The sequence below is a fragment of the Mus caroli genome, chromosome 12 (genome assembly GCF_900094665.2).
Source record: "Mus caroli chromosome 12, CAROLI_EIJ_v1.1, whole genome shotgun sequence".
In the NCBI taxonomy this organism is placed as follows: Eukaryota; Metazoa; Chordata; class Mammalia; order Rodentia; family Muridae; genus Mus; species Mus caroli.
Genome location: NC_034581.1, coordinates 70,449,756 through 70,473,866, shown reverse-complemented (window position 1 = coordinate 70,473,866; position 24,111 = coordinate 70,449,756). Strand labels below are relative to the sequence as shown.

The 24,111-nt window shown below is 42.7% G+C and overlaps 1 protein-coding gene across 1 annotated transcript in view; it reads right to left on the bottom strand.

Annotated features, from left to right (window-relative positions):
* LOC110306548 (nesprin-2) overlaps positions 1 to 23,917 on the bottom strand; it is a 209,014-nt gene extending 185,097 nt beyond the window's left edge. Inside the window, exons 1-16 of the mRNA XM_029484925.1 lie at positions 23,842 to 23,917; positions 23,409 to 23,596; positions 21,577 to 21,741; positions 20,323 to 20,445; positions 17,447 to 17,620; positions 14,175 to 14,333; positions 13,707 to 13,880; positions 11,657 to 11,791; positions 9,807 to 9,965; positions 7,428 to 7,639; positions 7,252 to 7,300; positions 6,364 to 6,482; positions 5,430 to 5,556; positions 3,420 to 3,577; positions 2,981 to 3,128; positions 1,644 to 2,245 (exon numbers count right to left, since the gene is read on the bottom strand). Of these exons, the coding sequence (XP_029340785.1) occupies positions 1,644 to 2,245; positions 2,981 to 3,128; positions 3,420 to 3,577; positions 5,430 to 5,556; positions 6,364 to 6,482; positions 7,252 to 7,300; positions 7,428 to 7,639; positions 9,807 to 9,965; positions 11,657 to 11,791; positions 13,707 to 13,880; positions 14,175 to 14,333; positions 17,447 to 17,620; positions 20,323 to 20,445; positions 21,577 to 21,741; positions 23,409 to 23,596; positions 23,842 to 23,857 (2,708 nt within the window). The 5' untranslated portion in view covers positions 23,858 to 23,917. The remainder of the gene's footprint in view (positions 1 to 1,643; positions 2,246 to 2,980; positions 3,129 to 3,419; positions 3,578 to 5,429; positions 5,557 to 6,363; positions 6,483 to 7,251; positions 7,301 to 7,427; positions 7,640 to 9,806; positions 9,966 to 11,656; positions 11,792 to 13,706; positions 13,881 to 14,174; positions 14,334 to 17,446; positions 17,621 to 20,322; positions 20,446 to 21,576; positions 21,742 to 23,408; positions 23,597 to 23,841) is intronic.
* Between the last annotated feature and the right edge of the window lie 194 nt (positions 23,918 to 24,111).

The following is a 24,111-nucleotide window of genomic DNA, read 5'->3' as shown; positions in this document are numbered from 1 at the left end:
TTCTGTTGCTTAGAACCCTCAAATGACATCAGGTCACTCAGAGAAAGCCGGTATAAGTTATGCCCCATCCCTGCTGTGACACCACATCCCTCAGTGCTGTCCTTTATCACCTCCTTTGAGATCATACTTGGGTTTGTAACTGCTGATCCCTCAGCCCAGAAGGCTCTTCCTCATGGCGACCATGAGGCTTGCTCTTGGATCTCATTTGATGCGTATAGCATGTCCACAGTGATGCTGCCCCTGGTCACTCACCCAGCCATCCCAACCTCTCCCTCTTCTTTCTCAGGATTCTCATCATCAGTCACACTACATACCTTAGCCCTCCCAGGGTAAGCTAAGCTCTAGAAAAGCCAAGAACTTTCTGTCTATTTTGTTAACTGTGGTATTCCCAACACTCAAAACTGTGTCTAGCACAAAATACGCATTTGTCCTATTTGTAGCTACACAAATACACGATTTTTATTTATCAACAATTAATTCATACATTAATATCCATTAATTTTTGGTGAACATATAATTAAAATTATTGAAGTAATAACCACATAAATGAATAGCTCCATAGCTCAGCACAGACTCTAAGGGTCTCTGAGGATGGAAGCCTCATTGGGCCTGAGCTGAAATTTTGGAAGAGCATATTTGAATATACTAAGGGACTTGGGTCAGCTAAATCCTTAAAGAGACCACCAAGCCAGAGGAGCTACAGTCATAAGACAATGGGAAAGGTCTGGAAAGAAGAGTGAGACTCTACACGAGCAACTCCTGCTAATACCTCAGCATGCATGAGCTGGCGGCCATATTCGGAATGCTGAATACTGCCAACCTCATTCAGTTTCCACAGTGCCTCTTTAAACTCAGCAGAACTCTAACCCTGTTGGGAAGGCCAGAGATGACCAAAGAACTAAGAAAGTCCAGGGACAGGGGGATGGCAGATGGCCTTCTATTGCTATTCCTGTCACTTTGGGATGGCTGATATCGTCAACGTGACAGGATCAAGAATTGCCTCACACCTGCGTGGGTGACTTAGACTAGAATGAATGAGACATGAGGACCCACACCAGCTGTAGGGACCATCATTTCGAGAGCTGGAACTGGATCTGGTTCCTGGAGTGGACCAAAAGGAGACGGTGAGCTGACCACTAATACCCATGGGTCTCTGCTTCCTGACTGTGCTTGGCTGCTGCCTTGAGCAGCCAAGGTCAGGATTTCCCCTCATGACCTAGCTAACTCCCAAACAGCAAGCCAATAATGCTTTCTCTGTGCAGCCCCTTCTGTCCATATCTTATCACAAGAATGGGAAAATGTAACTGAGACAAGCAACTGAGGCAAATATGAACTCTGTGAGACCGGCTAGGCTCACCCTTAAGGGAACACCACAGTGCATGCAAAGATCGCAGGTCCTTGAAAATAGCACATGTCCTTGACCCGTGTCTCACTCCACTGTCCCGTGTCCATGACACATGGCAGAGGAAAATATGAATATTTGTAGAGGAACCTTCTCAATAAAAAGTAAATTTGTGTAAAAGTCTGTTGGAAGGCATGCTGAACAGGAATAGTTAGAGGGATGAGATGGAAACAGAAGACCCAGAAGGGTTGAAACGGCAGCGAGTGTCACCGTGGATGACAGAGAACAACCCCTTTCTTACCGATGCTTCACAGCTGGAGCAGTGGGATCCTTAAGACCAATTTTACTGATCTGATTCTGGAGGTCTTGAATGTTTTTAAAGAGCTCGTGATTTTTGGAACTACAAGCTTCCAGTAACTTCTTGTCCTCAGGAGGTCCTTCCTCTTTACTCTGGCCATCCATGGCCACTAAGTTTACTGACAATGCACCGACCAGTCTTTCACAGGTGGTATTCTCCCCTCCCTCGGCATCCTTAACGTTTATGCCAAGGGTCCTCAGGCGTTCATCCAAAGGCCCGGCCTTCTCTTTCATCAGGAGAATGTCTTCCTCAGCACTTCTCACTGCCGGGGTATCTTCTGGTGCGTTCAGAGCAGGACGGTCTACAGGGAGCTCAGCAGAGAGCTTAGCTGCTCTCAGAGATGCCAAAAACCCTTCCAGAGCATCCAGGGCATCCTCCCTCATCTCTACCTTCTGGTTCATGGTCTCCAGCTGGAGTCTGCACTTCAGCACAATATCCTGGATCGCATACTGATCTAGTGTGTGTAACTCCCTTGGTACAGAGTTACTCGGCTCCTCCAAACTGGTACAGACTCTGATCTGCTTTGCGATGGAATCTCGGATATCCTAAAGCAAAAGAAGACAAAATGAAACCAAAAAAAACAAACAAACAAACAAACAGTGAGAAGGAGAAGCCCTGCATGCACCATGCACACACATGAGCACCTGTGCACATGGTCATGTGTTCTCTCTCTCACACTGGCATTCTTTCTCTTACATCCATGCAGGAAAAACTGAGTGCTGACCATGAGCTACAAAAATGTTTCTGAGTTTAACCAAAGCTGACTGTTTAAGAATCAGCCAACATTTTAACGGCAAACGAGCTGATGGCAGCTGTTTTTTTACCTGACACCTTCCTCATGCTTGAATTCCATAAGGAAAACAAGCATGCGGGTCTACTACTGCAAAGAAAATAATTTCAGGCCAACAGCAATGGGCTCTGCCTGACAGCGATGGCAGGGGTGTTTAAATGGGATCCGGGATGAAGAATCAACTAAAGATTATGCCAGCCTCAGTCTGAGTCAACTACAATGTTTAGAAATTCAGTCACTAAAGACATTCATAAGAAAGGCTTTATTTCAAATTGAAATAAAATATCCCTCTACTTACTCCTTGGTACCTACCTCTAAATTTCAAGGGATAGAAGAAAGGAGACATGAATAACAAGTCTAAATCATTAAGGAATCTATATCAGTTTATATTCTAAACCTACTCTATCTATGACTAAAAAATGTTTTAAAATCTTTTGAACATCTCTGAAGAATTGAAGGTCTTGTAAATATGGTATGAGAATTTATTCACCCGCAGGTTCTGATAGACACCATCAATGTCAATGGGATGCAGGTCCTGGACAGCCACTGTGCAGAGGGGCAGGTCAGAGGCACACAGGAGAGAACACTCCTTCTCCAGAGGAAGTACTATCTGCAGCGCCATCTCCAGTGACTCCATTCTGGGGTAAACACAAACCAGAGGTGATGCAAAGATGGTAAGAGCTATCCTATAAAAACATACTAACCCCTGCACACACACACACCCACCCCCGCCTTAAGCCAAGGAAATGGCTACCCAGTAAAATATATATAGTGACATGTACAAACCATGGCATTAAAACCCAAACCCACAGATCTAAAGTGGGTTGTGATAACTACCTGAGATATTTCAGTGTAGTGACAGTCTTGCTTAAGATAACTTACACACTGAGCCACGCACCAAGCCCTTGGTTTGCAAACCTGAGGTGTACCTGTCGTTAAGAAGCACGTGAAGAATCTGTTCATTCCCCTTTAATAAGTCTCTCTCCTGGTTAAGCACGGGCTTCTCTGCGTCACTCATCAGTCTTCTTAAATTCAGTGAAGTGATTTCAAACTTCTCCCAGTGAGCATCAGTGTCAGCCTGTAAGACCTAAGTGAAATAAAGGAGGCACTGTCTCAAGTCACGGGTCAAAGGCTCAGTTACCCTTCTCTCACAAAACCAGACACTCGCCAGCCTATCCGAGCCTAGAGGCATAGGACCTATCCTATAGGGAACAATGGCAAATAGCTCTCACTCAGAGACCAGCAAGAAACAGACAGGGTACCTATGACCAAGTCTGTTCCTACAGGACTCACTGGAGGAAGGAGAGACCCAGCTCACGCAAATTGTCCTCTGACCACCACATGAATGCTGTGACATGCACAACCTAAACACACTCAAATGATTAAGTGAAATGCAATTTAAAGGAGGAGGAGAAGGAGGAAAGGACAGAGCAGCAGCAGCAACAACAGCAGCAGCCTCATTCAATGAGATTAAACCAGCTGATGATACAGCTTTAAAAGGTTTCCAAAATCACTTGCCACCCCCCCCCCGACACACACACACACACACACACACACACACACAAACCCCTCAAATACAGGAGCTGAAGAGATGCCTCAGTTGGTGAACTGCCTACCATACAAGCATGAGGAGCTATGTTTGATCCTACCACACAGGTAAAAAGCTAAGCATGGGGGTGCATGCTTGCTATCTCAACACTGGGAGGCAGAGACAAGAGGATTTTCGGGAGGAGTTTCTAGATGCTCCAGAGAGAAGCCCTGTCTCAAAAAGTAGGTGGAAAGTATTAGAGAAGACTCCCAATGCTGGCCTCTGACCTCCATATGCATGGGCAAGCACATGTACATACATGAACACACATACATATGTACACAACAGGCACAAACACACAAATGAAGTAACAACCACTCTACTTTGAGTACTAAATTGTTACATTCTTAACTCAAAGAAAACTTGGAATGAGAGAGTGCCAGAAGAGTTCGATGCCAGATCTCTTGGAGCAGGAATTACAGAAGGAAATGAGCCCCCTGACCCGGACGCTGAGAATGGAACTTGCACCCTAAGAGCAGTGTGTGCTCGTGACCCCTGAGCTCTCTCTCTCCAGCCCTCTTTCAGAGGCTCCTTTAAGAATCCTGCTGAAGGATCAACAGGCTCACTTGTTCTTCACTTTTCCGGAGACAGATGTACATTTCTAACTGGCTCATTATATATACAATGTCTTAACCATGTTATAAACATGTTTAATCCATCAAAGATCTGATGGGTTTGGTCCACTTCACGAAAGAGAAGCTAGATGGCAGGTGTAGCTGGGAGTTGCCTAATAAAAGAAGGAAACCAGGAAAAGTGGGAGGACACTATAGGAAGTGGGAGGACCGTGCAGGAAGAGGGAGGACACTGCAGGAAGTAGGAGGACCCTGCAGGAAATGGGAGGTCCCTGAAGGAAGTAGGAGGGCACTACAGGAAGTGGGAGGACCCTGCAGGAAGTGGGAGGTCCCTGCAGGGAGTGGGAGGTCCCTGAAGGAAGTAGAAGGACACTACAGGAAGTGGGAGGTTCCTGCAGAAAGTAGGAGGACCCTGTAGGAAGAGGGGGGACACTACAGGAAGTAGGAGGACCCTGCAGGAAATAGGAGGTCCCTGAAGGAAGTAGGAGGACCCTGCAGGAAGTGGGAGGACCTGACAGGAAGTGGGAGGTCCCTGCAGGAAGTAGGAGGACCCTGCAGGAGATGGGAGGACACTGAAGATTAGACCACAAGGCAATAAATGAAAACCCTGAACCAAAGTCTGTCCTGGCTTTTGTATGTGAAAGCAAATCCAGGCAAGAGGAACATGAAAAATGCCGTCTAACAAAGAGACATCTTACACACGTGACCTCCACAAAACTGCCGCAGCTCTATTCAAGGGGTGTAGTCTGCTACAGTGAGGACTGATGCTCAGAGGTTACCTGCAGTTCTGCCAGTTTACTCTGCAGGCAGGCGCTGCTCCTCTCCTGCTCACTGGCAAAGTCGGACGTCACCCTGGATTTGCTGTCTTGCAGATGTTGCTCAAGAAGCTCCCTTTGTGTGTCATACCTGGGAGAAATTTAAATGCAACAGGACTTAGTATGGGGAAGGAGTAGAGAGGACAGGGCAAAGAATAATGAAATGTGTATTATGCACTTGTATGGAATGACATGGTGAAACCCATTTCTTGTTTGTTAAACAAAAAATAAATAAATAAATTGATAACACTAAAATTTAAAATTTTTAAAACTTAATTTTAAAATAAGATAGAAGTACTTTTAAATTACTATCAGTTGCGCATACAGAAATGCCCAAGGAATTTCTGCTTAAATTAGAGCCACATGCCAAAACTATAACTAAAGAATAATACAAGTCTTAAAAATGCATAACATGGACAGGTCAGATGGCTCAGTGGCACATGCTTTCAAGCCTGACGACTTGACTTTGATTCCCAGGACCCATGTGAGAGAAGGACTCCTATAAACTGTCCTCTGTTTCCACACACCTGCACCCACCAATGCACCCTCATCACAAATGAATAAACAAACCTTAGTAAAAGGCAGGGGTATGAAGATGGCTTAGTGGTTAAAGGGACCTGCCACCAAGCCCACATGCACACATGCATCCACAAAAAAGTGTGCATGTGTGTATATATACATGCATATTGTGTGTGTATACATATACATCATATATATAAATGTACATATCTCATATTATGTATATATCACATATATAAATGTTATACCACACAATATGCATATTACACATATGATATATCACATATTATATGTATGATATATGCATACATGTGTATAGATCACATGCTGCCACTGGTAAAGGATTTTCAGTGGTCCTCACTGTTGAAAAGGACATTACCTCTCCTGTAAGTCACTTAGAGAGGCGCTGCAATCCTTTCCTTCCTTCTCCATAATGCTTTCTTCTTGCTGGGGCTTTAATTCTGATGTCTGGCTAAAATTCTTAATGGGTTCCATCGCCTAAGCAAATATGCAAAATGGTAAAGACAATTACTTAAACACATTTACATGTCTGTAAAACTTAAATGCTTTATGCTCAGGAATAATTCTTTATACCCCAAATCAGGAAAGATTACAAGTCTTTGTGATGTCTCTGCTCAGGGCAAAACCTCACATTGATGACATCTGCTGTGCTGACTGTAACCCTTTAATTGATGAAGGAATACCATCAGGCTCCAGTGTCTGACTGCATCAGACCTCAGGCTCAGTCAAAGGTGAAAGCCCTGAACACAAGTGTTCCTCATCTTTTCCCAACACCTGCTGCCTAGCACCTCTCACTGTGCTATATGGCAAATGCCAATTTCTCTATCTTCAGCAATCTAGCAAATCCAATTCACAAGGGAAACAAAATTCATTCTACCAAGAAGCCAAATGCGTTCATCTATCTCATCTGCTGTCTCGTGAAGACTGAGGTCAGCCTCATCCACCGCAACAGTAGCGGACACAATTTGCCTTCAGGATTTGCTCGGAACCACTGGGACACTCTCAGATTGCTAGGCACACCATAGCTTTGGTTGCCATCATTCTAACTCTCTCAGGAGTGGCGTTTCTTGCATCTCATAAAAGGTGGGAAATCTTAACTGATGATGACAATCAGATAATTAGGCTGATGCTCATGAGTACTGGGTGGTTGCCCACTTAACCTATATGGAGTCTATTTGTGAAATATATCACCAGCATTTAACACCTTTTCAGTTGACAGCTGGTTGTCTGGTATCTCAAGTGGTACCTCGCCATCGGCATCCCTTCTGCCATTCTCAGTTGTGATCAAGGCACTCCTAGGAAAGAATCACAATTGCATTATTAAAATAGAATGGGGTGAATATGGAACCTAAAAAAACCATGATCATGCAAATGTCATTTGATTGTGCAAAGTTTCTTCTGGCCTTGGTCTGAAGCACTGACCTCTCCTCCAATGCACCTCCCTGGGAGGACTGCAGGGTTGTGTGAATCTCAGAAGCACATTTCAGAAGTCTCGCTATCTTTTGTTCATAATCTCGGAGTGCTCTCTTCAATTCTTGTTGATCCTCTGGTGATGTCAGCTCTTCGCACAGCACCCTCAAGACACCCACATGGTGTTCTAGCTGGCACTTGATGCTTTCCGGAGACAAGCAAGCCTGAGGGAGGGAAGAAAGCTGGGCATCAGCTGAGGGCATATGACCAGAAACTCCCGGTGCGTGCGTGACTTTGACAGCATGCTCTTTTATGGACCATCTGCTATGCGTTGAATATGGTCACAGGTTTATGGACCGTCTGCTATGCGTTGAGTATGGATACAGGGACTACGGAAAAGCAATGAGGAGGTCGGCCCTAAAAGAGTCCCATTTCAGTAACTGACATGCAAATAATGGTCTGTAACATCATGACGTTATGAGAACACCACCACCTGCCTGCTTCACAGAGGGAGCCATCCGAGCTGGATGTGGAAGGGACGAGGAGGTCTCTAAGGGTGACTGGAGGATTGTCTTAGATTCTCTTCCTGTGGATATAGCCAAACATCCTGACGAAAGCAACTTAAGGAGGAAGGGTTCAGATTATCTCACGGTTCCAAATGTAGCCCATCATAGCAGGGAGGCCAGGAAGCGGGAGCTGGGGGCAGCTGGTCACACTGCTCCCACAACCAGGAAGGATGAGCGAAAGCTAGCACTCAGCTCACTTCCTCCACCTAACACAGTCTAGGACCCCTTGCCTAAGGAATAGCCCTTTACGCCTGTCAATCAAGATGATCCCCTCACAGGCATGCCCAGAGACCCATCTCCCAAGTAACTCAGCTTCTGTGAAGCTGACAACACAGCCATCACAGAGAAGTCATGTCCACCAGTGACGGAAGATGACAGGTAGTAAATGTTCTGAAAGCACAGGTCCCTGCTGCTGTTTGAGTACCCAGCCTAGGAGAGAGACACTGAAGGGATGCCCTGGATCCTTCTGAAGATCTTAGGGCCATCCTTGGAGAGGGAGAGGGCTACCACTGGGAGGCTAGTTCTGGGTCCTGGGGATATCTCTAGTTGGTAGAGTGCCTTTCTTATGTGCACAATGCCTGGGATTTCAATCCCCAGCACTGATTCCTACTCCTCAAGCAGCAAACTGCTGTGGTGAAAGATGACGAAGCCATTTTCTTCCTAACAGAGTAAGGGAAGGGGAAACATGGTGGATGGACGAGAAGAAATTTCTGTGCTAATGGTACTGGCTTCTCAGAAACTCGGCTACAGCTGAGCAGGAGAAGGGGAAGGAGAAGATGGCAGAGACAGCACGCCCTGGTGCTGAGGAGAGGAGGGAGCAAGGTTCGAGAGGTGAGGGTTACTGGTTCCATTCCAGACACAGGAATCCCCGATGAGCACTTGTGATGCCCACCAGTCAGGAACAGATGTAGAGATGGGGGTTGGTGGGGGGAGGGATCTTCCAGAGAAAGACTTGGGCACAGCCATGAACAGACGAATAGTAAAATTCAATATAATTGCATAGTTAGGATAGATATAAGTAGTGAAAACTGTTGACTATCCCTTCCAAAAACTAAAATATTAAGGGAAAGAAATGAAAGTGGGAAAATTTGTAAAGGATAGAAATATATATATATATACATATATATGTATATATATGTATATATATATGTGTGTATATACACACACACATATACACACATATATATACACACACACGTATATACATATATATGTGTGTTACAGATATATCTTATATATGTGTATATAAATCACACACATATATATTACATATCATACACATATATTACATATGTAATAGGTGTCTGTGAAAGCAAGAGTAACATTGTGAGAGCTGCAGAAACTGGCAGTTAAGGAGAAATGAAAAGAGGGCTGAGCCCTATCAACCACACAAACCCAATCAAATAGGCTGGAGACAAAATCATCACACTAGCCCCCAAGTCCTGCCCGACTCGATTTGATCATTTTCACAAAAGCTCTACTTTGAGGACCCCATATCCTTACAAGATTATCTGTATTACAGCAGTAGTTGAGACAGTTACGAGCAGTCTCAGGAACAGGCAGTACCCAACCATCATGATCAAAACATGGAACAAAAACTCATGGCTGAGATTTCTCACATCCGCTGGGTAGAAAGCCCAGGATCCAGATAGAGCCCAGACCGAGCAAGTAACACATCCAGCGGGGGTCAGATGGGGCAAGTGACGTGTAGTCAGCAGCCTCAAGTGATCTCCAGGGCACAGCCAATCGGAGGGGAGGCCAAGAACTTACACAGTGGTTACCCAGCCAATAGGAAGCCAAACAGCAGTGGGCCAGGTGGCTTTACCTCGTGTTCCTTGCGGAGGCCCCTGGTCCTCCCTCTCCGGATAAGCTTCTTTTCTTTATTTATTTGCTTTTCAAGTCTTGCAATATTGTCTCTAAGCTTTTCTTCTTCAATAGCTATTTTTAGTTGTTGGAGATACAAAGAAATTTCATGATGGAGCGGCTGCAAAGGACAAAGGAGCATATTAATCACAAGAGGACAACACACTGCCTCTCTTTCCAGTTACCACGAATCAGCCATAGAAACAACAGGAAGGAAATGAAGCCTGCACAACCTGTTCATCTGCCCTCTTTATCTCTGGGAAGAGTGTTTAAAAACATCCAAGATCTGTAAACCTATGTCTTTTTCTAACAATGAAAAAAAAAATGTGTTTTAAACTGTGAAAGATGCTGTCAAGAAAATGAAAGAAAAACTATAGTCTGGAGAGGATAGACATTAAAAAGATATCTAATCTAAGGAGACATGACAAACGTATGAAGTTTGTGTCCTGGATGGGGTCCTGGGGCAGACAAAAAGCACTACAGGGGACGATGGCACGGAGCTGAGGAAGCACAAACTTTAGTTACTATAACACTGCCATACTGGCTCACTCACTGGGACAGATTCCTTCACTAGAACTCTCTGAGCTGCCCCTGCACTGATTCTTTGATTATTTGCTCTAAAATAAAAGCCCATTCAAAATCCCAGCACTTGAGAGGCAGAGGCAGGTGAATAGCTGTGAGCTCAATGCTAGCCTAGAGAATTCCAGGCCAGCCAAGGCTACAGATGAGACCCTGTCTAAAAAACAAAACAAAAATAAGTTTGTCCAGAAAAACCATTAATAGATTTTAATCTAATTACATAGATCTCCCTTGATCCAGAACCCCCTCCCCACTAGAGATAACTAAAATCTGAGGATACTCTAGTCCTTTTTGAAAAGTGCCATATTATCTACATACAATCTCCAATACACTGCAAATCATCTCTAGATTATATATAATGCTTAACATAATGTAATGCTATGCAATTAGCTGCTATACTATATTGTTTAATAAATCATGGATGGGGGCGGGGCAAGGCCATACACCTTCAGCATAGACACAGGTCTTTTTTTCAAACATTTTTGTCCCCCAGTTGGTTGACTGCATGGACACAGAACCCAAAGATTTGGATAACTGACTATACTCACCAGACACATACACAGTTATCCATAATATAATTATCATTTATTGAACATATCCTCTATGACTTACGTAAATCTTTGTAATAACCTGCCAATTATATTGTGTTAGTCTCGTTTTACCATCGAGGTTTCTGAAGTTTAGTAACCTTCCCAGGGTCACAGTTTTACCTCCACAAAAGCCTCCCCCTGCTTGACTAGAGAAATCTGCAGGGATACAGCCCATTCAGTCTGGATCTCATTATCTCATTATCTCAGTCAGGATCCATCCAGGAAATTAGAAACACGCTCAACTTTTTATTCTGGGAATATTAAAAGGCTCCAAGGCATGAAAGTTCAGACCAGTCAAACTAAGAAGGAAAAGGCAGTCTATCAAAAAGCAGCAGGAGAAAGCATCTCTGCCTCTGCGCTTGACGCCTTCCTGAAGCCTAGGGAAGACAGAGTCAACAGTATCCACTGCTGGAGAAGGCAGCTGCTGCTGAGACATTGTGGAGAGGCGGAGAAAGAAACAGTGTAAGCATATTCCGCTTCTTCCAGCAGCCCATAGATCTACAAGATGTTCTCACTGGTTGAGGTTAAGAGCCTGGGATCCCTACCTCTAACACAAATGTATCACCAAGTTGACAGAGGAGGCTCGGAAAGATGACCAGGCACAGGACCAGACCCACAAGCCCAAGGCCCCCTAGGCGCTCACCTCCCACTTGGCACTTGCCACTCGGCTCTGTTCTTCCAGCTGCAGCTTCGCACCACCGGGGACAGTACGTTTCAGTTCTTCAACAGCTCGCAGATACTTGGCCAGACTATTGGTATTAAGAATTTCCAATGCTTCCTGAAAGGAAAAATTGTGAAAATCTGATGCAGATCCTCTGGGCTAACTTTACCAAGTTAGAGCAGGAAGGACCACAGAGGGAGTTTATGGCAATGATCTAAATAGTCACAGGAGACATCTTGTAGAAAGTGGAGACTGATGGCCTATTTCTCTATCTTGCCTCCTTTCAAAGAGAGTACAAACTAGTTTTTGTTGAAAGGACTTTACCTACTTGGCATTTGAAATGATAAAATTAGCATACAATAAGGCTTACAATAAGACTGTAGGGTTTATTTGGCAAATATTCAACACTAGGCAAGAGCAATATTGTGCAGTCTGGAGATACCATTACATCGTTACCAACCAGTCCACAGACAGTCCCGCCCCAAAGAAAAAGCTGCAGTAAACAGCTGGGGACAGGCTTGCTGGTTCGGTGTCTGCTCCTCCCTGGCACATTCTCTGAGAGCAGGGACCTGGCTTAGGTAACAGTGAATGGCAGAACCAAAAACAAGTTGGGAAGTTTCTGAGAAGGGCTGGAAATGCACAGGAGAAGGAAGGACTCTTGAAAAGGCAATCAAACAGGACTCACACAATGCACATTAGTTAAGCACCAACTGTAGACACAACACTATACCCTTCTCTCTGTCTTCCCTGAGAAGTGAGACCACAGTCTCATTTGTTGGTGTGAGCGCCCATCATCATTTTTAAATTTAGGCATAGGTGTGTTTGTCTGCCTCTCTGTACATACAGGCAGACATGGGCATGTAGGTGTCTGTGGAGACCAGAAGAGGCTATTGGATCCCCTGACACTGGAATTACAAACAGTTATATGTTGCCCAATGTGGGCAACCAAACCCACGTCCTCTGCAAAAACAGGTGCTCTGGACCATGGGGCCATCTCTCCAGCCAATTTCTCTTCTTCTTTACAAGCTCACAGATGGATTCTTCTGAAATCTACATTAGCAACTAATTGGCTGAGTGACCTCTTGCTTTTCTGAATCTTAGGTAGCTAGGGCTGGCCTACAACTGCTAGATAGTGTAAAAGATGACTGGGGATTCCCAATTCTCCTGTCTCAACCTCCTGAGTTCTGAGATTCCAGGAGTATACCACGCAAGTTGTCCAGGCTCCCACTGACATACACACAGAGCTACACAGACACACACAGAGAGACACACAGACATAGAGACAGACACACAGACACAAGCACAGACACAGAGACAGACATACATATACACAGAGACACAGAGACAGGCACACACACATATAGGACACAGATACACAAAGAATGACACACATACACCACAGACTCATGTTGGGAGGGGGCTAGCTGAGAAATGGAAAGGTCCATGGGAGGTGAAAGGGCTGAGAAAAATATTTTCATGTATGAAAATGTCACAATGAAACTTACTTATTACTTATTATGCATAATATAGATGTGAGTACACACACACACCTAGTAACTAATAAAATAAATTAAAAAAAAATACAAGAAGCAAACCCTCTCTAGAGAAAACAATACTATTGGGTCTTTAAGTTACAGATAAGCATATGATTATATAAATTTTCTCATAGGAAGTTAGTAATAGTACTTATATTCGCAGAGTTTAAACTGACAGTGTGCTTCTATGCATGCTTTTTTCCCATTTAAAGCCTCAGAAAATCAGGTACCTGGGCTGTACTGAATTAATACGCTCATTTTACACTAGAAAAAAAAAAAGCCAGAGAAGCTAAGCTCTTCTCAGTCTTGGACTCAGTTACGCTCTCTGTCCTCTTCTTTACTTGAATATTTATCTTTCTGCTATCAGGTGAACAACACCTAATACCGGGGAGACTTTCCAAGTTGACAGTAGTTCTGTGTGGAATTCAGTGAAGGAAGCATCCAGATGGCAAGCACTTGAGAGCGGATATCTGTTCCCATGGGAACAAGCGTCCCACCTTGTACTTCAAGAGGAGTCCACCAGGGCGCTCTCTTTGCCCGAGTAACTGCTCAGCTCTCGAGATGGAGGACTCCAGCTCCTTCTGTGCCTCCTCCAGCTTTAGCCCCAGGTCTAGCTCCAGTGGTTCATCACTTAAGTTCTTCAACACTGCAGACAATTCTACCATGGTGATCTGTGAAGGAAAAAAAAAACCAAAGAAACTCTCGAGTGAACAGCTGGGCCAACTTCTTACTAAACTCTTGTGTTTCCAATATTTTTTCTAGTAGTTTATATTTTATAATCAGGCATATAAATATATAATTGAAAACATCTCTATTTTCCAATGTGCTCTACATTATAAGGAAATAAAATATAATGTAAAATTAATATTTTATAAAGTATTTCCAAGATTCTGGCCAGATCGTCCTCTTGGCCCAATTTGGTCCTTAGCGATAAATTCACTAAATAAAGAGCATTAACTAGAGACCTGAACTCCTTGTTTAGCTTCTTGGATCTTTGCCTGAAGGCCAGCTCTGGGGACATTTTGGAAGGGCTCCAGGTTCGAAGGCCTTTGAACATCCATCTGTAAAGTATCTTCGGTTCTGGCCAGAAGTTCCTCATACACAGAGCCTTTAGCAATAAGATGCTATAAAACAAATCAGAGATTGCAGTAAATATTCAGATTCTAAGTCAAACACTAGCATACCTCAGGAAACTGGAAAATGGTAACTGTTAATCCAGAATGAGGTAAACTTGTATTCTTAAAAAAATGTTCTTATTAAAAACATTTTGAGCTAGGGATGTGGCTCAGTTGGGATAGTGCTTGCTTTCCATGCGTGCAGCTGAGTTCCATTCACCATAAAATCAGGAGTGCAGGAACACAGCTGTGATCAGAAGGTCACGGGTATCCTTAGCTTACAGCAAGTTCAAGGCCAACCTGGAATGCAATTGACACTACCCCAAAATATAAATAAATAAGGGTTGGAGCAATGGCTGGCAGGTAAGCAACGCTTGCTGCTCTTGCAGAGGACCTGAGTTTGGGTCCCAACACCCATATCAGATGGCTAATAACTGCCTCTAAGTCAAGTTTCAGGAAGGCACCCTCTTCTGTCCTCACAGGCATGTGCTCAAACCACACACAAACACACACACACACACACACACATCTTGCTAGGTGTAGTGGCACATGCCAGAATTTGGGAGACAGAAGCAGGCAGACCTCTGAGTTTGAGACTAGCCTTGTTTACATAGTAATTTCCAGGACAACCAGGACGATATATCCTGTCTCAAAAACCAAACCAAACCAAACCAAACAAAACAAAACAAAAAAACAAGCAAACAAAAATAATACATAAATCTTGAAAAAATAAATCTTAAATTTTTAAAATAAGTAAAACATTTGAAATACTATATTAACACATTCAAATTCTGACAAGATCTCTTATAATTATTTTTATTCACTTTACATCCTGATCACAGCCCCCTTCCCTCTTCTCTTCCCAGTCTTACCCTTACAAATCCCTCTCCTATTGCCCCCTCCCCTTCTCCTTAGAGAAGGAAGTCCCCCTTGGGTACCACCCCATCCTGGGGCATCGAGTCCCAGCAGGAGTAGACACATCCTTTCTCACTGAGGCCCAACCAGGCAGTCCAGGTAAGGAAAGGGAATCCAATGGCAGGAAGCAGAGACTGAGACAGCTCCTATTCCGCTTTTTAGGGCACCCACATGAAGACTTTAAAGAGAAAATAAATAAGCCCCTTAAAGAAATACAGGGAAGGGTCGGGTGTGGTGGCACAGGCCTTTAATCCCAGCACTTGGGAGGCAGAGGCAGGTGGATTTCTGAGTTCAAGGCCAGCCTGGTCTACAAAGTGAGTTCTAGGACAGCCAGGGCTATACAGAGAAACCCTGTTAAGGAAAAAAAAAAAAGATAATTCAATCTTATTTGTAAATAATGACTTTCTAGCCTTCAAGTTAGTATAAAAAAAAGTTAACTGCACCTCAGGAGCAGGAGGGATAGGATAAATCAGGAGTCAGGCAGGGAAACCAAGCATGCGCAGGTGGCTTTGACTGGTTCCCAGGTAGCAGGAGTGGTGATTTTATCTTTATGAAATTAGAACATTCACTTCTAATTTTGACTTTTTTCTCTTTTTTAATTATATAAAAAGTAACAAATGAGCTCATGTAATAGACAGGGGTAGTGTGTGACGAAAAGGCCCCTTTCTCCAGCTCTCAATCACTCCTTAGCATTGACTGTAAAGTATTTGTGTCTCTGCCAGGAACTGAGTACAGGTCAAGACACACGAAGAAGTTACTGTTCTCTTCTTACAGATATTTTTCGGTGGATATGAAAGTATAAAGTATGACAGCACAACTCTTAAACGGACAGATCATCCACATTATCTAGAAGCCTATCTAATCTTAAAATACCTCTGGCCTGGCACTGTGGCGTTCACCTGGTCTCTTACACCCAGGAGGTCCAGTCAGAAAGGGTCAGGAGCTCAGGCATTTGAGGGCAGCCCATCTATGTGAGCTTTGTCTCGCCCAACTCCCAAATGATATATATTTAAAGAAATCAATACTAAATAAAATATATGTGACCTATGATTTTGATACGGTAGAGATTACTTAACTCTCGAATTACTGAGGTGATTATAGCAGGATTATATTCTTACTGTTTATAAGAAGGATCATTATTATTGTTTTCTTAATAGATGTAAAATAAGTTGAAATGGAAACAAGAAAATCATACTCTAGGGCCCACAAGATGGCTCTGTTAGTAAGGGTGCTTGCCACCAGGCCTATTGATCTGAGTTTAATCCCTGGGACCCACATGGTGAAAGAAGAGATTCAATTCCTGAAGGTTACTCTGATACCCTTCATGTGCAGTGTGGCATGGTGCCCCCACACGAAGTAAATAAATGTAATTAAAGAAAAAAAAACCTTAAAATTATGCTTTAAAAAATCTGCTTAGTATTGGACTCCTATTTCATTTATTTCACTAAGACAAATTGCAAATGATCTACATTTAAAAAAAATGAAACTAAAAAAAGTAGCAGATAAAGTTCTTCTAATGGTATTTTGTAAGAATACTTTTCAAACTACTAAGTTATCACCATCACAAACAATGAAAATACTGCAGGTTGAGCTATAGGCCTTTCCAGCAGCACAGATGTAGCAAAGTCTACGGGTGGTCCTTTATTCCGTAAACTTCCTATCTTGTCCCAGGTACGACGTGTTCCCCTGATGTTACAGCTGTGCTGGAATTCGGGAAAGATCCTCAGTTATCCCAAGTAACAGTGGGATACACTTGCACCTTGTTGCTTCTTACTCGAGGCAATTTCTGGAGGATGGATGCAGAATGGAGTTCAAACCGCCCAGTCACCCCTCCATCAGTGAGTTGGGGACATAACTGGTTAAATGGGAGAATCTTCAAGGCACAGATTACATAATCCGTATGTTCCCATTGTAACTAGCCACCAGAGACTTAATGCATTCATTCATCTTACTGCCTCTCATGCAGAATGTTATAATCCCCACCTTATAGGCAGGAAAATGAGTCAAGACCTTATACATAGAAAGCATTCCAAGCATATTACGTGGAAAGCAATCAGTGATTAGATTGGTGCCATCTTAAAATTTCCCAATACAGAAAATTAAATGCAGGCTCATTACTCTTTGACATTTTTTGTTTATCTTAAAACACAAGCCCACATGAGTTTCCAATCATGAGTGTTCCCTCTTAAACATGGTCACATCCATACCTGCAAGGTGTCCGCTGAGGAGCCATCGGCATGGTCTTGATGTTGAAGGAGATCCAAGATGGATTTGGTTTGTGACTCCCAGGTTGTCACCTGTTTGATGAGTCCTTCAACTTCTTCGTTCACTTTCAATTGTCCGGCTGACTCTTCATCTTCTACTTCCCGCTTTTCCGAAGCCTAGAACAGTCAGAGGGGTCACTAAGAAGATGTCAATGCAATATGAAACATTGCTTATATCACCATCCTAAAGAGCGTGAATTCAACACCAAGTTGCATAGTGTTTGCTTAATGACAAGGACAGAGAAACATATAAGGTATGTATTCCTAATGAGTTAGAAATTTATTAGGTTCTCTGCCCCTGTGTGACCATCACAAAGCAAGCATCCTTCTACAGACCCAGATGGTAGAGCCTACTAGAAATCTAAGTGTTGTGTTAGAGCTACTGCCACATATTTGTGTGCACACAACTGCGCGCTTGTGTTGTAAGACCTTAGTTTGACAGTGATAATATGAAAGTACACATCACTTGACAAATGAGAAGGTCGATCATGCACGTTATTTTAATTATATCCTTTCTGTCAGCCAGATAATATTATCTCGTTTTATAAGGAACACTGAAGCTTAGAAAGTTAATCTGAATAAACTTGAGTAAACTCATATATAATTAACTTTAGCTATTACTAACACTAATTATACAATATGATCAAATAGAGATACAGAGCCAGGCACGAGGTCACATATCTCTAATCCCAGCATTCAGGAGTGTAGTATTCTGAAGCGGGAGGATTGTAATCTTTAGGACAACTGTGTTATGTAGAAATACTAAGTCTCAAAGGGAAAAAAAGCAAAAAAGGGATACTCAGTATGGTAGCTTGTGTCTGTAGTCAGCACTCAGGAGGCAAAGGCAAAAGGCTGTGTTTGAAGACAGCCTGGGCTACATAGCAAGACTATCACATGTACACACACACACACACACACACACACATTTAAAATAATAAAGGAGGCTTAGACAAAATTTCAAAAATAATTGAATCTGTTCTCACTAGCAGTCTCTCAAAATTCTGTAGCTTGGTAGCTTTGCACAACCAACAGTTTCAAAGTTGGTTTTAGCTAGGCATACTGGCGCCTGCCTTTAACCCCAGTACTCAGAATCTCTGAGTTTGAGACCAGCCTGGCTTACTTACTGAGTTTGAGAGTAGCCAGGGTTACACAGAGAGAACCTGTATCAACATACACACACATATGAACAGGTATATATCTGAACTTTTTAAGAGTTCAGAGACTTATATTTTAAAGAGCGTCACATAAATTGAGATCCTTCCAGATTTTCTTTGATTACACTCCTTCCTTCTTTCTTTCCTTCTTTCCTTCTTTTCTTTTCTTTTCTTTCTTTCTTTCTTTCTTTCTTTCTTTCTTTCTTTCTTTCTTTCTTTCTTTCTTTCTTTCTTCTTTTTCATGCAGTGGTACAGACAAACCCCCAGCTTTCTGCATAACAGACAACTGAGTGTTTTGTCTCTATGCTATTAGCCCATTAGGCATTCTTTTATTTTTTCTTTCAATTTTTATTTTATGTGTGTCAGTGCTTGATTGTGTAGGGATAATGTTTACATGCACTGTGTGAAAATGTGTCTCTGGTCTTCTTGCCTGTCTAAGGCACCTTCTGATCAGTCAAAATAAAAAACTGATGGCCAATAAGCTGAGACAGGACTAGAAGGTGAGACATCAAGAGAAAGAGAGAACTCTGGGAAATACTTAGGAGTGAGATTTGCCACCCAGACTTGCAGTAAATTGAATGTATGATACTGGGGAAAGGTATAGTATAATTAGTATAGTATAACTGAGTTATGAGCTAATCGGGGAAGAAGCCTAGGTGAAGGCCTAGGCATTTATTAATAAATAATAAGTCTGAGTCGTCATTCAGGAATTGGGGTGTGGGTGGAGAAGCCAGAGGTTATAACCTCCATGTATGTTTGTACAGCTGGTGTGTGTTTGGTGCCTACAGAAGTGAGAAGAGAGTGTTGGATCCCTTGGACCTGGAGTTACAGTCAGTTGTGGACCATCATGTGAGTGGCTGGGAATTGAACCTGGGCACTAAACAAGAGCAGCAAGCACTCCTAACCCCTGAGCCATCCCTCCAGCTGCTAGGCATTCTGAAAACATTAGCACTCCTTCTGCCAGCTGGCTAAAGGCATTCAAAAATCGCTTATGTAAGGTGATGTGGCTGGGTTTGGGGCATGGCACATATGCAAAGTCACGGGCATTACTGTCACACGTGTATTTTTGGTTCTGTAGTCTTACTTACAGTCTAACACCCTCCAATTGTCCACCACAGCAAAGAGTATTAGTGTATTTCTTCCTCTCCACAGAAAGTAAGCAACTCAAAAAGAGGTTGGTGGCTCGCCAACGCTGGAAGTTAGTTGCCAGGTGTGCCCAACCCACAGCCCACATGTGGCTGAGAAGATCTACAAGACGGCCCAGCACACAGTCGCAAACTGATTTACACATTAGGTTCGCTTGCGGTTTGTTGTTTGGGTCACTCAACTGCCACCTCGTGAGCATAAACTCTGTAGGTGGTGGCAGGGTGGCCACATCTGATAGAGCATTTTCAAACACTCCTCAGAAGTCCTCCAAAGAAAATACAAACTTGATTGGCACCACTCAAAAGTCCTGCCTACTTTTATTGACATAGAAGCATAGAGTGGGTGACCAGAGAGACATGAAGTGACTTCATGAGTGCACCCACCAGAGCATGTCCCTAATCAACTGAGATGTGACTGTTACCTAGCAATGCACACCCACTGTCCTCACCATCCTCTTCTGAGGAAAAATAACAAGGCTACATTGTCCCTCTGTGCCTAGGCAAAGCTTTCCAGCCTCACCTTTACATCCTCACCACGGCTTCCACCAGGCTCTGCTGACATAGCTGACTCCTTAGACAGACTCGTTCCAGAACTGTTCCCAGGGGGCTGGTCCTGAATTTTCACAAGTGGCAGTTTCAGCTCCTATAAAAATTAATTTCGTAAGTTTCATGCTCGTGTTTCTAAGTTTTTGATAACATGTATCAAAAAATAGTAAGTGGAAATATATAATTAAATATATTTTAAGATATATCAGTTAACAATAGTGTTGTAAAATGACTATTTATGGCCAGGTGGGGTGGTGCACACCTGAAAGCTCAGTACTTGGAAGGTGGAGTCAAAAAAAAAAAAAAAATCAAGTATGCAAATCAGCTATGCAAACAGTTCATCACAAAAACACAAAAAAATTGTCTACCAAAATTATCTGAGAAATTGTTATAAATAAGTAAAAGAATAATTGAAATTTTTTATTATAATTCTGTTTTATGATAAATATTAGTGTAAAGTATAGGCTCTTAAGGAGTTTGGATAGGTACAGCAATGTTTATGTTTTTGACAAAGGAACTGACATGCAGACATACATTAGAAATGCCCAAACACTAAGCGTTCTCTTCAGTATATATGAGCCCAAATAAATTATGCATATGTTCATACCTACAGTGGCTCTCACAGCCCACACAGCCAGAAGAACCAAAATGTGTATCACGTGCTAGATAAAGAAATACAACCTGACATAGTCAGACAACAGACTTCTACTCTCTAGTAAAAAGGAATAGAATGCAGCTACACAGTACATCTGCATGACCCTTAAAAACATTGTACCACGGGCTTAAAGCCAGTCACAAAGCAGCACATATGATTCGACTCATAAGAAAAGTCCAAAGGAGCAAATCTATGGACAAAGAAGATGAACGGTGGTTATCTAGGGCTCGGAGGTTGGAGAAGAAATAGTGACAGAAGCTATAGGTGCAGATCATCTCCATGAACTGACGATAATGTTCTAAAACTGAGAGCCAGGCAAGCGTGAGCTCAGATCCCCAGCATCCAAATGAAAGTCAGGGAGAGTGGTGCACAATTGTAACCCCGGGGCTGAGGAGTGACAGACATGATCACTGGGCTTGCTGGCCAGCTGGTCTACCCAACTGGGGTGCTCCGGGTCCAGTGACCTTGTCTCAAAAATAGTGTGGACAGCAGATGAGGACACACACACACACCCCTACATGTGTGACCAAATATTATATCCCCAGAAAGCGGTTGCCAGAAACAGGAACTTACAAGTGGAGTTTTGGTGATGAACTTTCTCCATCTTTTATTGAGCCTTCTCAGTTCTTTAGAAATAGATGCGGCAACTTCTCTACTGCTGACTCCAATCAGGAAACTCCCCACCTCATTCAAAGAAGTGTGTTTTACGTTCCACTGCAAGAGGGTCTCAACGGGAACCTACATCACAGGTAAGCACCAGAAATGTTTGATGTTAGAATTTTATTGCTATTATCCAGAAGGCTCTGCTAAGGCTTATTCTCAGCAAGACTGAGTGTGAAGGCCTTTGAAGAGAAACTGACTTCCCTCTTAGAGGGCCTCCCAGCTTGTTTTCTTGGGTTGCTGCCTAGCAGGTGCTCGACACTGTCCTCCTGGCCCAGGACTCTTCAGAAGTGCCTGGTCAACTTTTCTAAGTATCTAATAAACTAACAAAGGTTCTCAGACTCATCTGATCGATAGAGGCCATACCACTGTGGTAATGGTTTCAATAGAGGCAATATTGCCTTGATACTTGATATTTAGTATCAAGGCCAAGAATTTCCTAAGTCATCTAGGGCAAATATGTAATACTGGCACAGTGTCTATGTGATAGATGCTACCAAGTCTCCTTTAAAATTCAAAGTCTCTTTTAAGATCTCTGGAAGCCCAGAGTATCTCAGCAGAGTCACATTCAAGATGGCAACCTTCCCCAGGTTTATGTATATTCTAATATCAGACCCTGAAAGACAGAAGAACTATTGAAAACCAATGGTATGAGCTTATAGGACCAACACAGGTGACAGGGAGACGAGGGAACTTTCTAAGTCTAAGGTGCTCTCTGTGCACTCCTATACTCCCTGCATTTCTTCCATACCAAGAGCCTACTGTCCACAAAGTAATTCTGCTCCATTCAGAGTGAAAGGCTGTCTTGGTCCACTTTCAACAACAAAAGTGAGTGACAGAAACCCATGCCATTTCCTAGCTGGCATACAAAAATAATAGTTGCACTGACATTCCTTCCACACATCTGATATTAAAATATACATAACTCAGAAAAGTTACCATCTTGAACATACAATCCCGAACCTCTGCCATGATGCCAGAGATCTTGTTAGAGCTTTGTAACTCTGGCGTGGTCTCAGCAGCATTTATCTCCTAGAACCCATGCTGCTACTAAGTTGTGGAACTAGAAACTAGATGACTTAAATTGGGAAGTGTTAAATAATTCTTGGCCTAGAGACTAAGTAAAACCGTCATGAAGGTGGTATTAGCCTCTATTGATCAAATGAATCTGGGACCCTCTGTAGGAGGGAAATTCAGAAAAGATGTAGGGGAAAAAGGTTTTAACTAAATGGAAAATTATAATTCTTAAAAACAGTGATTTAGGTAGGCATGGTAGTACATGCCTGTAATCCTATCAGCCAGGAAGTCCCATGAAAACAGGACAGTCTTGACTCTGAAGCCAGCCTAGATCATATAGCCAAGAGCCTGTCTCCAGGTTCTTGATAGAGTGATCCAAAAAAAAAAAAAAAAAAGCTGTATTATTATGTAAACATGCGTGTGTGTGTGTGTGTGTGTGTGTGTGTGTGTACACAATTCAAAGGAAATACTCTCTGACAATTACATTAGGAAAAAACTAAGTTCTTCTCAAAATCTTGAAGAATTTTCTAGAAGATATGTTTACTCCTTTGTGTTGACACTCAACTTTTGGAGTCAAAATGGGCCTCCAAACAAAAAGAAATAGAAAAGTTCATTCTAGCTGGGCATGGTAACGCATGCCTTTAATCCCTAACTTGAATGGTGTATGTATGTAGTCAGTCTCCAAAAATAAAATGTAAAACTGGGATAGGACCATTGACTTCAAATACCTCTTTAAGTTGTTCCTTCTTTGTCGAGTCAAAAGAAGCCTTTAGTAGGGCGAGATCTTCCTCGAAAGTTACCCAAGACATCAGTGCTCTTTGCAGTGTGGCCTTCGTGTTATGGATGTATTGTCTGCATGAGTGAACATTCTTTTCCAGCATCACATACTCCTCTCTAATACTCTCACATTCTCTGGCTGCATCAGCAAAACAAACAAAAACAACAAGTCTTACAAAACAGTTTTTGTTTGTAACTGTAATGACACAGGGCTATCACTAAGAAAATTATTTGCATTAACCAACAAGCATGTTGCCTAACAATATTAAAAGCAAAAGAAAGGAAAGCAGGCATGAAAACAGTTAATGTCCAAACCATCAAAGTAAAACAAATGTCATCTTGAAATGATAGCTGACCCATTAAAAAGCAACTAGGATACTTTACCCGAGTTCTTATACATTTCTTCACATTTTTGAAAAGAAGCATCAAGTTGAACTAGGAACTTTTTTTCTCCAGTAAATTTCTGTGGAGAGGGAAAAAAAATGTTGACAGATTTTACTTTTGAAAATGTGCCAAGAAATCCAGATGTCAGTATGTGATGTCAGTATGTGATGTCAGTATGTGATGTCAGCATGTGATGTCAGCATGTGATGTCAGCATGTGATGTCAGCATGTGATGTCAGCATGTGATGTCAGCATGTGATGTCAGCATGT